The sequence below is a fragment of the Tasmannia lanceolata genome, unplaced genomic scaffold, assembly GCF_043159265.1.
Source record: "Tasmannia lanceolata isolate RefF3 unplaced genomic scaffold, GAP_Taslan_0.1 ptg000006l, whole genome shotgun sequence".
Classification (NCBI taxonomy): Eukaryota; Viridiplantae; Streptophyta; class Magnoliopsida; order Canellales; family Winteraceae; genus Tasmannia; species Tasmannia lanceolata.
In genome coordinates, this window is record NW_027518683.1 from 16,876,436 (window position 1) to 16,890,210 (window position 13,775).

General features: G+C 39.3%; 1 protein-coding gene across 1 annotated transcript; it reads left to right on the plus strand.

Moving 5' to 3' along the window:
* Positions 1-13,661, plus strand: LOC143879929 (26S proteasome non-ATPase regulatory subunit 7 homolog A-like). Its single transcript, XM_077382625.1, has 10 exons — positions 1-384; positions 5,268-5,360; positions 5,471-5,552; positions 6,402-6,498; positions 7,495-7,570; positions 8,249-8,307; positions 8,423-8,545; positions 12,335-12,392; positions 12,480-12,565; positions 13,183-13,661. Exons 1-10 carry the CDS (start codon positions 198-200, stop codon positions 13,252-13,254), a joined length of 933 nt encoding a protein of 310 aa, XP_077238740.1. The 5' UTR covers positions 1-197; the 3' UTR covers positions 13,255-13,661.
* The last annotated feature ends 114 nt before the right edge of the window (positions 13,662-13,775 follow it).

A 13,775-nucleotide genomic window follows, 5' to 3' on the forward strand; every position in this document is an offset into this window, starting at 1 on the left:
AATCCTCTGTTCATTAAAAAGACAAAACCACATTGTCACAAGAAACTCGGAGAATCGAAAGGTTACGTGAGAGAAAAGAAACGAAAAACGAAAAGCGGTGGGTGCTATAAAAGCCCAAGACCAAAATAACTACCAAAGCTGCTCTTTCTGTCTAGGGTTTCCGAATTGGGAGATCAAAACCCTAGGAAAATCAACTAATGGATGTAATCAAGAGCCAGCAGATATCGGCTAGGCCGATCGAGAAGGTTATAGTTCATCCAATGGTTTTACTCAGTATCGTTGATAACTACAACAGAGTGGCCAGGGATACCAGAAAACGCGTCATTGGGGTTCTTCTCGGTTCCTCTTTCAAAGGCACCGTCGATGTCACAAACAGTTACGCAGGTCAGATCTTCAAACCTTCTCTAATGGATCTTCTTTATTGTCTTTTGCTTTGTTTGTTTCAAGTTTCAGGAGCATTGGATCTGTTGTTGCATTTTGCTATTATTCGCCGGTTAGGGTTTGATTATTTTGCTTTTTTCTGAGCTCAAGACCTCGGAATTATCATACTTTGTTCATTTTTGTTCATACTTTTTTGGGCTTTGGGTTTTGATGCCTTTTGTTCCGGTCCTGAGTTGGGCCCGCCTAGGTATGGAACTGGGTGGGACCTAGCCTGGTATGGGACAGGTTTAGAGGGCCTTGCCTAACGCGTTCCATCAGCTCTGGAGCTTTTGGCGTATTGGTAAGGTACCTTAAATTTGGTATCAGAGCAGCCACCATGGGAAGTCACGGAAGGGGCGACCTGTGGAAAGGGCTACCTGGGAAAAAGGCCAGAGTGAAAGCCGTCACAGAGAGGAGGACGGATGCGGAAGCGTGGTGGTATGTTACGGTCCGGAGTGGAAGCCCGCCTAGGTATGGGACTCGGTGGGACCCAGCCTAGTATGGGACAAGTTTGAAGGGCCTTGTCTAACGTGTTCCATCAGCTCTGGAGCTTTTGGCGTATTGGTAAGGTACCTAACACCTTTAACCTCTGATGTCTTATTTTTATAGTTGATGTCGTCACTTTAGGGTTCGTGGCTCTTTGGAGTTGAAAAGTATTGTTGAGTTTGGATTTTTTGTTTGATTTTGTGTTAGGTGACAATAACTTCTTTCTATAATCAAGAGTTTGAGGTTTTTTTTAGGCTCCTTGATTATGAAAATTAGAGTTGGATGCGGGTTTAGATTTAGGGTTTCAACATTGTTGGGCAATGATATCATCTCTTGACAATTGAGTGGGTGTTTCGTGTTTTGGGTTCGATAAAAAATTATGGTTTAGTTTTGGATTTTGGATAAGAACATTGCCATGCCCATATCATTACCACTTGGGACTTCATCGCTAATCCGTGCGACCTGCTTGGAATCATGGACTAAAATTGAGAAGCCACAATGTTTGCTTCTTATTTTGTTCTTCTTATTTGAAAAACTATATTGATTTGATTGAAGAGATGATCGATGTGAAGAATCACTCATTGTTTTTGGAAACCGCTCCGTGGGGAATTGAATGCTCCAAATTCTTTTCATAAAAATAATGAAAACTTTTGGCTACCCCAGATATCGGTTGTGTCCAAAATTTGGTCAAATATCGCACATCAGTGAGAAAGAATATTGAGCGTAGGTATAGTTGAGGGAATAGCCCATCTCTCTCTCTCTCTCTCTCTCTCTCTCTCTCTCTCTCTCTCTCTCTCTCTCAGGTCGTCATTTTTAGCGATCCGGTTGCAAATGAACCATCTCTCTCTCGCTCTCTCTCTCTCTCTCTTTGAGGTCGTCATTTTTAGCGATCCGGTTGCAAATGAATCATGTTTGGGGTTGTGCGATCCAGATCTTGAGTCCTTTTTTTTGGGGTGGGTAGCGACCCGGTAACACTGCTGTAGAAGCATTCATAAAAAACAATAGGGTCTAGTGGCTTTGTTTGCTTTGAGATGTAAAGAGTTTGACTTTTCTATTTTTAGGAAATTATGATGCCTTTTAACTGTTTTTTAGAATGAGTTTTGGTGGGTTTTGAGTTTGGTCTATGTAGAGAAATGTTAATAGTCTTTTGGATGCTGCTATTCCATATCCTCTTGTTTTTATATTATCACGTCGCTTGTCTCACTTTCCCTATTAGCTGGTTCAACTCCTAGCAGAGGTCCCCATTTTTAGCGATCCTGTTGTAAACGAACCATGTTTGGGGTCGTGCGATCCATATCACTGGTCTTTCTTTCTTTTTTTTTTGGGGGGGGGGGGGGGGGGGGTGTTAATGGTCTGCCATAGAAGCATTCATGACAAACAAAAGGTTTTAGTGGCTTTGTTTGCTTTGAGATGTTAGGACTTTGACCTTTTTATTTTATTTTATTTTATTATGATGACTTTAACTGTTTTTTAGCATGAGTTTTGTGAGGAATGATAGAATGAAGGGCGCCCTTGCAAAAACCTGCTTCAAGGGCGCTGCCATTGGTCAATTTCAGCAAAGATGGTGTAGGAAAAAATGGATGGGCAGAATAAAACGGAAAAGGTTTTGTTTTCGCTTTGAAATTGACCAATGGGGACGCCCTTGAAGCTGATTTTTGCAATGGCACCCTTCATTCTATCATTCCTCGAGTTTTGGTGGGTTTGTTAATAGTCTTTTGGTGGCTGCTATTCCATATCCCCTTGTTTTAATGTTATCATGCCGCTTGTTACCCTTTCCCCGTTAGCTGGTTCAATTCCTAGCGGAGGTCGCCATTTTTAGCAATCTGGTTGCAAATGAACCATGTTTGGGGTCGTTCGTGTGATCCAGATCGTGGGTCCTTTTTGTGTGTGTGTGGTGTGGGTTTTTTTTTTTTTTTGTTGGGGGGCGCTAGCGACCCCGGGAACATTGGTCTGGCATAGAAACATTCATGACAAAACAAAAGGGTTTAGTGGCTTTGTTTGCTTTGAGATGTTAGGATTTTGACTTTTTATTGTTAGGAAATTATGATGACTTTTTAACTGGTTTTTAGAATGAGTTTTGGTGGGTTTTAAGTTTGGTCTATGTAGAGTGTTAATAGTCTTTTGGTGGCTGCTATTCCATATCCCCTCGTTTTAATATTATCATGTCGCTCTTTACACTTTCCCCCATTAGCTGGTTCAATTCCTAGCAAGTTATCAACAAACGATTGGAGACATTTAAAATAGCACAAAGCCGTTATGATGTGATCCAGCCATGGCCACTTTCTATTTTAGGATGATTTCTATTTTTAGAGTAGTTTCCATTTTGGACACTTTCTATTTTGGGATGGTTTCTATTGTTGGCATCCCACATATGTGGCTGTCATTAGCTAAGATCCACATCTCACCATGATCTACACCTATTTCATACCATGACCCACAACTTAAGTCGCTTAAGTTAAAATGACTTAAGTGCTTCAAAAGGATGTCTTTAGTTTTGAAAGAAGAATCATGCCTTCATCAGGATTTTGATCAATCCAATTGTCACCTGGCTTAGTCAAAAGCTGGAGAAGATGAAAGCACATAAGCTAGAAGCAAACAACTGAAAAGTAGTAAATGGTTCACTCAACTTGCCGCTTCACAAACTATAATGCAATGGTTAGGAAAGCACCAGTTACATTAGTGTGATGGCCCACCATTAGTATCTTGTTGAGCCCTGCAATCCAGCAAAAATCAACTGCTATAGGAGGACTCACTCAGGATCATGACCTACTAGTGGGCTCTAATCTATCAACTCGCTAATTCTTGCCAAGAACAATAAAACAAACAAATAAGAAATATGCCACTAGTGCACCATTGCAACATCTTATGGTCCCTACCTGAATTATGAACATGCATGCAATGCAGAAAGAAAATAATGCAAGAAGAGATGAGAACACTTTTCATTTTGAGGGGTTATGGACTCACATATTTGTAGCTCTGACAGACTTTTTGATGAGTTAGGGCAAGAATCTCTTTTCTCATATCTCTGATATTTAGGTTAATTTCGAATCTCTAAAACTCTTAGAGTTCACAAAACTTTGGATACCTCACGCGTCGACTTGTTGAAGCAGTTCAACACATTGTTGTACGTAGAACAGATTGTGGCACTATCCGAGGTATTTCTGTGAGTCCTCAAAATGGGATGACGGAAAAAATGTTGATCCAAACACTAATTGGTCGTGTATTAGCAGACGATATATATATGGGTCTACGAAGCATTGCCGCTCGAAATCAAGATATTGGGGTTGGGCTTGTCAATCGATTCATAACCTTTCGAGCACAATCAATATATATTCGAACCCCCTTTATTTGCAGGAGTACATCTTGGATCTGTTGATTATGTTATGGTCGGAGTCCCACTCATGGTGACCTGGTCGAATTGGGAGAAGCAGTAGGTATCATTGCGGGTCAATCAATTGGGGAACTAGGGACTCAACTAACATTAAGAACTTTTCATAAGAATGAAACTCAAAGGAATTGACGGGGGCCCGCACAAGTGGTGGAGCATGTGGTTTAATTCGATGCAAAGCGAAGAACCTTACCAGGGCTTGACATGCCGTGAATCCTCTTGAAAGAGAGGGGTGCCTTCGGGAACGCGGACACAGGTGGTGGTGCATGGCTGTCGTCAGCTCGTGCCGTAAGGTGTTGGGTTAAGTCCGCACATGAAATCTAAATTCCCCATCTCTCAATGATGGAAATGATGGGAGATGCTAAATGATGCTGCACTTCCCTTGAATTTGTCTGCACTTCCCTTGAATTTGTATTGCTTGCATTATTTGCCCAGATGAGCATTTAGGCTATGGCATGTTCATGGTAGGACCCAACTTTTGAACAATCAAAGATAGAGTTGATGCTGATGTTACACAGGTGGGTGCATCTGAGTGTATCACATAGATAGATCTTATAGTATCATTTCATTACTGTAATGTTCCTAAATGATTATCAATTTGAGCTAATATGATCGTTTTGTTGTTTGAAATAGTCATTCAAGCACGTGAGCCCTTCATAAATTAGTCATAATGTGTATACTTTTTGTATGCATGGTGTCTGTGCATTACAGTATTTTGATAAAAATGAAGAAAAACTATTTAACATCATGATATAAACAGTGGAACACTTTCAGTTATGGAACAATATTTTCTTGTTCAACTTTTGGATGTATTGATTGGTTAAGCTGCTCATGTTCTTGGGCTTTACGTAGTTGAGGGTGTTTATTGACATGTTTTCCTCTCTTTACTAACCTCTGATATGATTCAAAAAACTTTCATCTTACATATTGAGGAATTTTCATATTAACACTTAATGTCTGATTTTCAATGCAGTTCCTTTCGAAGAGGATGACAAGGGTCCCAGTATATGGTTTCTGGATCATAATTACCATGAAGCAATGTTTGCCATGTTCAAGAGAATTAATGGTTTGTGATATTCTGCATCCAGCGATAACATTTACCATTGCTATCCATAGTTCTGTGGAGTTATCTGGTCTCTTTCCTTTCAATAATCAAACAACGTATCTGTGTTTCAGCCAAAGAACATGTGGTTGGTTGGTACAGTACCGGCCCAAAACTTCGGGAAAATGACTTGGATGTTCATGGACTATTCCACGAGTAAGATCATTCAAGCCTTATTGTATATAAATGCGCTATTTCGTAACTGTTACAGAACTTTCGGCATGTATTGTCTTGCCTTCAGTTTTTTTGTCTTACACAATATTCTTTTCCTCTCTAATCTGTAGACATACTCAGGGAGATGTTGGGTTGGGACGGCCACTCTCTTTGTGCCATGTGCGTGGTCAGTGGAATGGCTCATTTCACAGCACCCTGGGAGTGGTCGTCCCAGGCTTTATGCTCTCCATGGGTGTCCTCATATCATTCTCCTTTCATCCTCAGTTCAATGTTGGACTGCACCACATTTGTCTCTGGCTCAGCTGCCGCTGTTCCATGATGCAGCAGATTCTGCAGCAAATTTTGTCTTCTTTTTAGGATTCTTAAAATTATTAATTTGTCAACCTTGTCTTGGTTATAGTCTCTGTGGGATTGGGCCCACGGATGGTCATCTTATTAGGTTCATTTTTGTTGGGGCCTACATACTTTTATTTTTTGTCTGGCAACGTGGGCACTTCATGGGGTGGCTTTGATGTGTTTCTGTCCTTTGGTCACTTTCTCTACTGTATCATGCCCTTTATTATTATTCTAAGTTTTTTTTTTAAATGGTTTATTGTGCTTCGAAGTGAGCCTTTTTTTCTAAAATTTTCAATAGTATCAAATCACAAATGACTATTTTCCGTATCAGATACATTTAATTTCATGCTTCTAGTTTGTTTATCTTTTTTGTTATATTATTTTATGAGATTATTAAAGGAAATAGGCCTGGTCTGATACTTTGTCCTGGCCTCCGCGTCTTGATATTGTGGTTATTAACTTTGAAAACTGTTGACTTCATTATTCATTTTGCAGTTATGTCCCAAATCCGGTGCTGGTGATAATTGACGTCCAAACAAAAGAACTGGGAATACCTACCAAAGCTTACTATGCAGTGGAGGAGGTCAAAGAGGTGAGAATATGCACAGTTATCAAATGTTTTCAGTGCCAAAATGTCTTTACCTTTGTTAAGGAGCTAATCAAATATTCCAGAGAGTGGAATATAGTATCCTTTTTTTCTGCTTGTGATGATATGAGGAAAATCAATGGCTTAAAAACTCAAGAACTTGAAATGCTGAGGCTTGGGTTGGAGTCATCTTAAAAGTCAGTCTCGTGCTTGATCGAGTTTTTCAAGTTTAAAAAGCCCACATTTAAGTTCTAGAATTTCCAAGATTTGACTGAGATGTTTGTGTTTCCAAGTACTTGATCAAATGCTTTTTTACTTTTGCACAAATCATGCTACCCCATTATTCACCTTACTGATGATTTGGTTAACTGTAGCCTTTTGAGTCCTTAATGAGGTGTTTAAAAATCTACTGTTTCTTTCATTCAGACGATATATATATATATATATATAGAGGAAACTGTTGGTGAGCTTAAGCTCACCAAACTTATGGTGAGCTAGCTTGCCCAATCATGGGGGCCCACTTTGTTAGGATGATCCAAACCATTCATTTGAAAGTCCCTTACATAGATGGGGGGTGTACCAAAAATCAGCTCCATAGGATCATCCTAACCCCTCCATTTGTGGAGGACAGAAATGGACAGACACAAATCTGCCCCATTTTTGTCCTCCACAAATGGAGGGGTTAGGATGATCCTATGGAGCTGATTTTTGGTACACCCCCTATCTATGATAAGGCCTTGCAAATGAAGGGTTTGGATCACTCCCCAAAATGTGGGACCCATGTGATTGGGCAAGCTAGCTCACCAACAGTTTCCTTATATATATATATATATTTTGAATGGTTTCATTCAGACGATATTACATGTAACCTAGAGCAATACTAATCCAATAATTTGAGAGATTTATGTCATTGGAGTTGTTTCTGTTCTTCTAGTTCCTGTAGTCATGATTGTATTTGCAATATAACCTTAATACCTGGCTAATATTTAGATCTGGTAACAGAATGCCACTCAGAAAAGTCAGAAGGTGTTCGTGCATGTGCCTTCAGAAATCGCTGCTCATGAAGTAGAGGAGATTGGTATGCTTATTATCCTTGCTGCTTCCATGAAAAGATGCTACCCCGCCCTGCAATTTATCGGGGTTTTAAATAAACATGAACTTGCTTGATCCTGCTCTGTATGGTTGCCGGGTTTTTTTTGTTCCTGGGAGTTATGTGGGAGAAAAAAATACCCTGGGAGATAGGTGGGAAAAAAAGAGCCTTAGAAGTATCCTGGTAAAATAAAAATCCCATGTTTGGTTATGTAGGAGAAAAAAATACCCTGGGAGATATGGTGGGAAAAAAAAAACCTTTGTTTGGTTGCTTGAACTGTTGGGTAGAAAAAAATTCTTCTCAAGCTTATTTTTGGTTCCTGAGTTTATTTTTGTTCCTGGGGTTATCTTGGGATGGGATGAAAAGGCAATCATTACAAAAGTGGGATTAAAAAATTCACCCCACAAGTAATCATTACAAGAATGGGATTAAAATAAACCTAGTGCTAAAAGGCAACCAAACATGGGATGGGACCAAAATTTAACTTACTCTCCCACAAAACTCCCAGGAACAAAAAAACCCGGCAACCAAACAGAGCATAAAGTTTTTCTTTGACTTGGAACCTTCTTCTCTGAATTTTGGATGGTGACTAAATTTGACTGTACTTGGATGAGATTTCTGTTATATTGTGGCATGTATGTTATACTACATTGCACTTTGTTGTAGGTGTGGAGCACTTGCTTAGGGACGTGAAAGATACAACCATTAGTACCCTCGCAACAGAGGTTCTGTTTCTATACAGAGTTGCCTATCCTTTACATTTCGTTCCCAAAGGAAAAATGAGAAATATATATACTTTTACATTTTTTTAATGGTTACTTTTACCTATTTTCTATACAGGTTACTGGAAAACTTGCAGCCTTGAAGGGGCTGGATGCCCGGCTTCGAGAGATACGTAGCTACCTAGATCATGTCATTGATGGAAAGCTACCATTAAATCATGAGATTCTGTACCATTTACAGGTACACCACCATTCTATTTCAACTTTAGTTTATGCTTCCTTGTGCTTTGGCATAGAGAGAGAGAGAGAGAGAGAGAGAGAGAGAGAGAGAGAGAGAGAGAGAGGGTTAAAAGTTTGCATGTATTGTTTTGATCAGTAGGTCTATTTCTTGGCTCACTACTAGCTCTCTAGCTACGTTACATGGATTCTTTGGGTACGCTCACTGGTCACGCTTCAAAAAATTTGGCATCGCTTTCCATTCCAAAAAAGAAAAAGAAAAAAAGAAAAGAGAAGTCTTGACATGATTGGATTCTTCCTATTTATTCGAATTACCCTAACTGTGCCGATGCTAGAGAAAAAGAAGACCACAATGCCAGAAGAATTGAAACTGTCAGATTCTTTCCAAACTTGTCGGAAAATTTTGCCAGAATTCTTCAAAGCCCTTTCTTTGTGTGTGTCTGGACTCTGGAGTAGGAAGCTCCCATGTCTTTTTCCTTTTATTAAGAGGGGTGGATGAATGCTGAGGTTCCCAATAGCTTGCTAATATGTTTTGTTTTTGTGGGTGGGTGCGTGGGTTCGAGCCAAATATTGGACAAAATCCCTCTATGAAATTGTTGGGAAGATGTTGCTTGAAATCATGGAATGTAGGCGCTTCCCACTGCTTACCTTATTGATTTCTTGGTGGACTGGTGCCAAAGATTGGACAGAATCTTGCCAAGAAATCGTTGGGTAGATGTTGCTTGAATGCTTGGAATGAAGCCCTTCATTTTTTTTTAAAAATAATGAAAGGGCTATTGGGAATCCTGCCAAGGAGTAAAGCTATTCTTGCCAAGGAATCATGCCACAGAATTCCTCTTCTTGCCACAGAATCCTACCAAGGAATAAAGCTCTTCTCTGTTTTTCGTTTTTCCTTTTAAAAAGAAAATGCTCTTTTTTTGGGGAATGCTTACCCTTTTCTTGAATGCCTCACAGCAAGAAAAAGCTCTCTTTTTTCACCTAGTATATGTCCCCATCAACTTTCTTGACTTTCTTTGGACTGTGATGCCCTAGGAAAACCATTGGTGCGATGCGTTTGGTCTCATTTGTGTGACTTCAGCAAATCGTACTTCTCCTTCTACTGCAAGGTGCGATGCCTTGATCCCCTTGGGGATGCCTAGGGTTCCATTGGTTTGATGGCGTGGACTTGTTAGTGTGATGCTAACATATCTCTTATCTTTATTCTCTCTAATAGTTGTTAATCTTGTTATAAATCTTCTAGTTCTTCTCTTTCACACACACACATCATCTAAGACTTTGTATAACTCATTCCAATCCCCATGATCAGTTTTCAAACTTGTGTTTTCTTTTTCGTAAGCAAACCTCCACGCATTTCATTTATTTTGTTTGAAACTCTCAATCTCTTCTACGACTGAACTGTTTATCTATTCCTGGGTACATCTAAATCCTATAGGTGATTGTGTTAATATCGTTCAATTCATTTGATCAATATTTTATTTATTTTGTTAGATCTGAACCAGTCCATTATACATCTCAATGTACATTACTAGGATGATTATAGGTTCAATATATGTAGAATTTTATTGAGTTTCTACATTGAGGGAGAATTAGTTGATTTTTGGGTGGAGGAGCACTTTCTTGATGGCTTTATAAATTAATGGGTTGTAAGAAGAACATGATTTCTTATTTAATACCTAGAACTTCTATGCGGGGCTCCACTTCAAAATAAATTTGGGATTTCATGGCGCTGAGATTTGAGGTCATAAATTGGTGTCGTCCAAGTACCATTACCTTTCGAGAGGCGAAGGTGCAAGGATGAATTGGAGAGGACGCAGACGGGGTTTCTTATGAAAGGAGGGAGTTTAGGTCAAAAGTTTTGCTTGGCTAAATGGTAGGGTGATGTTAAATCTAGAGGGGTGCAGAATTAGTTGGTGAGAACTAGGGAGAAAAGTCGAGATTATTAGGGAAATAGTGGGGAAGTATCCATCCTTGATGGTTCTGTGGGTGGGGAGGGGATTGGGACTGTGGAAGTATCCAATGAGGGTGAGGCTTGGGTTATGGGGCTCTAATTGTAAGATTGGAAAAACTTTTAGGAAGGAGTTAAGATTAGCATAAGAGTGGAACATTGAATGAGGTTTTGGCAGATTTATGGCTGGGAAATTGTTGTGGACCACTTTTATAAGGATGTGTGGCGTAGTCACAAGGAAGAAGATCAAGAGATGCTCGGTAGGGGTTACTATGAAGTAACGATTTGTGTGTAATTTTGTCTTTAGAAGAACTTAGCTCATTTTCCTATTTCATGTTTTCATGTGCTAGTTTCGGATGTTTGTGTTTCTATTGGTGTCTGGGATAAAATTTTTTGAAGGTAGTATTAATCAGGGCCATCTTGATGTTCTTTTTCAAGAACATTGATCTCGGGCAAGACCCTTTGCCATGTGCAAAGCTGTTAGTGTCCCGTCCGTAGAGGTGACAACTTCTCATTTTGGGTTATATTCATAATAGGGAGCAAATATTTCTTGACATGTGCAAACAATGGAGGACCTGTTTCACAGGCGAGGGATATTGAACCGCCTTGAAATATTGTGAGTATTTCACTCCGTGGAGGCAAATTGCTTAGTAATCGGTGTTCACCCCAATATAATTTGGTGTCTTATTTCATATAGGATGCTTTTACTTATGTAGGGGTGTTCAGAAGGAAAGAAAGATCGCATCTTTAGGGACGAGGTCGCATTAGAGGGGAAAATTGGAGTCACTGTCATTTTTTTGGGCTATTGTTTTTTTTTTAAATGGATTTTTTGGGCCATTGTTAGGAAATAATTTTGAGGAATTTTGGTTAATGAGATGTTAAGAGATATGAATCTGTGATGGACTAACCGGGAGAAGAAAGAAAACCTTTGATAAGGTGGGGGAAGCCTCCATCAAGTTCTTTGAAGCTCATATTCTATGGAATCTTGTGCCTTGTAGAATTGGAGGCATCATGAGTGATGATATAGAGGTGAGATAGGCGTGGCAACCTTGTGCCCAATTGGCTTAAAGGATTCTATTAAAGAAGAAGCTAGAACTTTATCAGAGGATTAATGTTGATTCATTTTTCCTTGTCGGACTTGCTTATTGCTGAGGTTTGGTTACTATGGGTTCTCTCCGTGAGTTTTGAACCATGGGGCAGTTTTATATGTATTATTTATAAATCTCTAGAGGGGGGCGGATGGAAGCGTTTCTTCTCTTGCTAAGGATGGGATCGGGGTATCAATGCTTTTTGTTTTGCGGGTGTTTACCCCTTGGTGTATTTTTCCACACATTTTGGCTTCTTATTAGTTTTTAATTATCAAAAGAAAGGAAAGATAATCGGGATCAGGTTTGACACCCTTTAACTTACAGTTTTGGCATATTAGTTTGTTCTGTCCCTACATGTATGACAGAGTAGCAGGGTGGGACTACCTGTATCTTAGGATGTCAATATCAGCCCCATATAAGACATTGATATATTGGTATTCTCCCCATATTTACAATGGCCATTTTCTGTCTCTCCTTGTTATTCATTGTTCCCCTTTTCAGATATATAGCAATTTTGTTGGGACCAGAAAATCGGAGGTGAACCATGAACCTGGTTCGTGTAATGGTCTGTGATATGATTTGTATCTGGTGTAAACAAGGGTTGGCACATATGGTTCTCAAATCATGTCTTTTGACCTCGAACCTGATATAATGTGTTATATATCTAGGCGTTTTTTGTTGCGCGAAATGCCTTCTGCAATGGACACTAACTGATTCCAGACATCTGCGTCTTTGGATCTTTTGAAATCCTTCCTTGCAGAATGTGTTCAATCTACTTCCTAATCTCAATGTGGGCGAACTAATCAAGGCATTTGCAGGTAATGCCATTAAAGTTATTCAGAAATGTGTTTTGGGCAATCATCTATCTTCTTGTAATTGTTAGATCTAACCTTCTACTCTTGCAGTGAAAACGAATGATATGATGCTTGTCATTTACCTTTCTTCCCTCATCCGGAGTGTAATTGCACTCCACAACCTGATAAATAACAAGGTAATGTCCTTTCTCCTGATATCATTGGTGTGTTTAATTTCTGCCTTTATACTTTTCAAAAAAAAATAATCTGCCTTTATGTAGTAACCGATACAGTTAATTCTGGGCTCACAAATGGTCAAGGCTTTGTTTTTCAACATGGAGGCCGGAGGTTCAATCCCAGATTACCTACCAAAAAAAATCTGTTCTCTGTTAGAAGCTGACAATTGCTGATAACTTTATTTCTCTACCTGAAGATAATTCTATGCTGACTGTTAAAAACTGACAACTGCTGATAAATTCATAACACTATTTGAAAATACCTCCACCTTACTCTCAGATTGGATTGAATGTCTCACATTTTCTCTTTTCAAATTCCATTTCAAGTACTGTTCAATTATTTTGTTTCCATCTATAAGTTTTTGTCAGCATCATCTGTTATATCAAGTTCTGTTGAACTACTTGATCTGATGCATTGGATTTCTGTCACACTGATATAATCCAATGCAGTCATCTGCCCGTCTCAATTCTGCTTTAACTGAACATATTTTAGATTATTATGATATATAGCACAGGTTCATGAGGGTGTTATTATTATAAATACATATAGTCGTTCTTACCTGTAAGTTTGATTTTAGATGCTCAACAAAGAACATGAGAAAGCTGAGGATGCGAAGCCGACAGCAATACCAGCTGCAGCCGGAAGCTAGGATTGTTCCCTCCCCAGCCGCCATTTCTGTCATCCGAGAAATTTGTATGCTATTGATTAGAGATATCTGCTTCTCACATGATATCCCTGTTGTTTTTCATATTTTTAGCATGTGTTATCCATATAATACACCAAATACATTCAGCACCCCTTGCGTTCAAAACATTCGTCTGTTAAATCTTTGACCATGGTTGTGTTAGTCTTGCCTGTTGGCACTCTCAATAGGTCGGTGATTGAATTGGCAGAATTGGTAGCTTATTAATCTGCTACCTGTAGGAGAGTTTGGTGTAATAATTTACTCTTTCCTTTCTAATCTTTTGTGTGTCAAGCAGAAACCCCGTCATTGTCTAGTCCCATGTTGAACAGATCTCATCATATTTAGAGTGAGCTTTTTTCCCTTGTTTTTCAGCTTTTTCTTACCCTCTCCTCTCTCGGTCCCTCTCCCTCTTAGGTCTTCTCCTGCACTAGCTCACCCATTGGGTAAGCTGATAACAATATCCCTATCTCAGGGATTAATTTTCA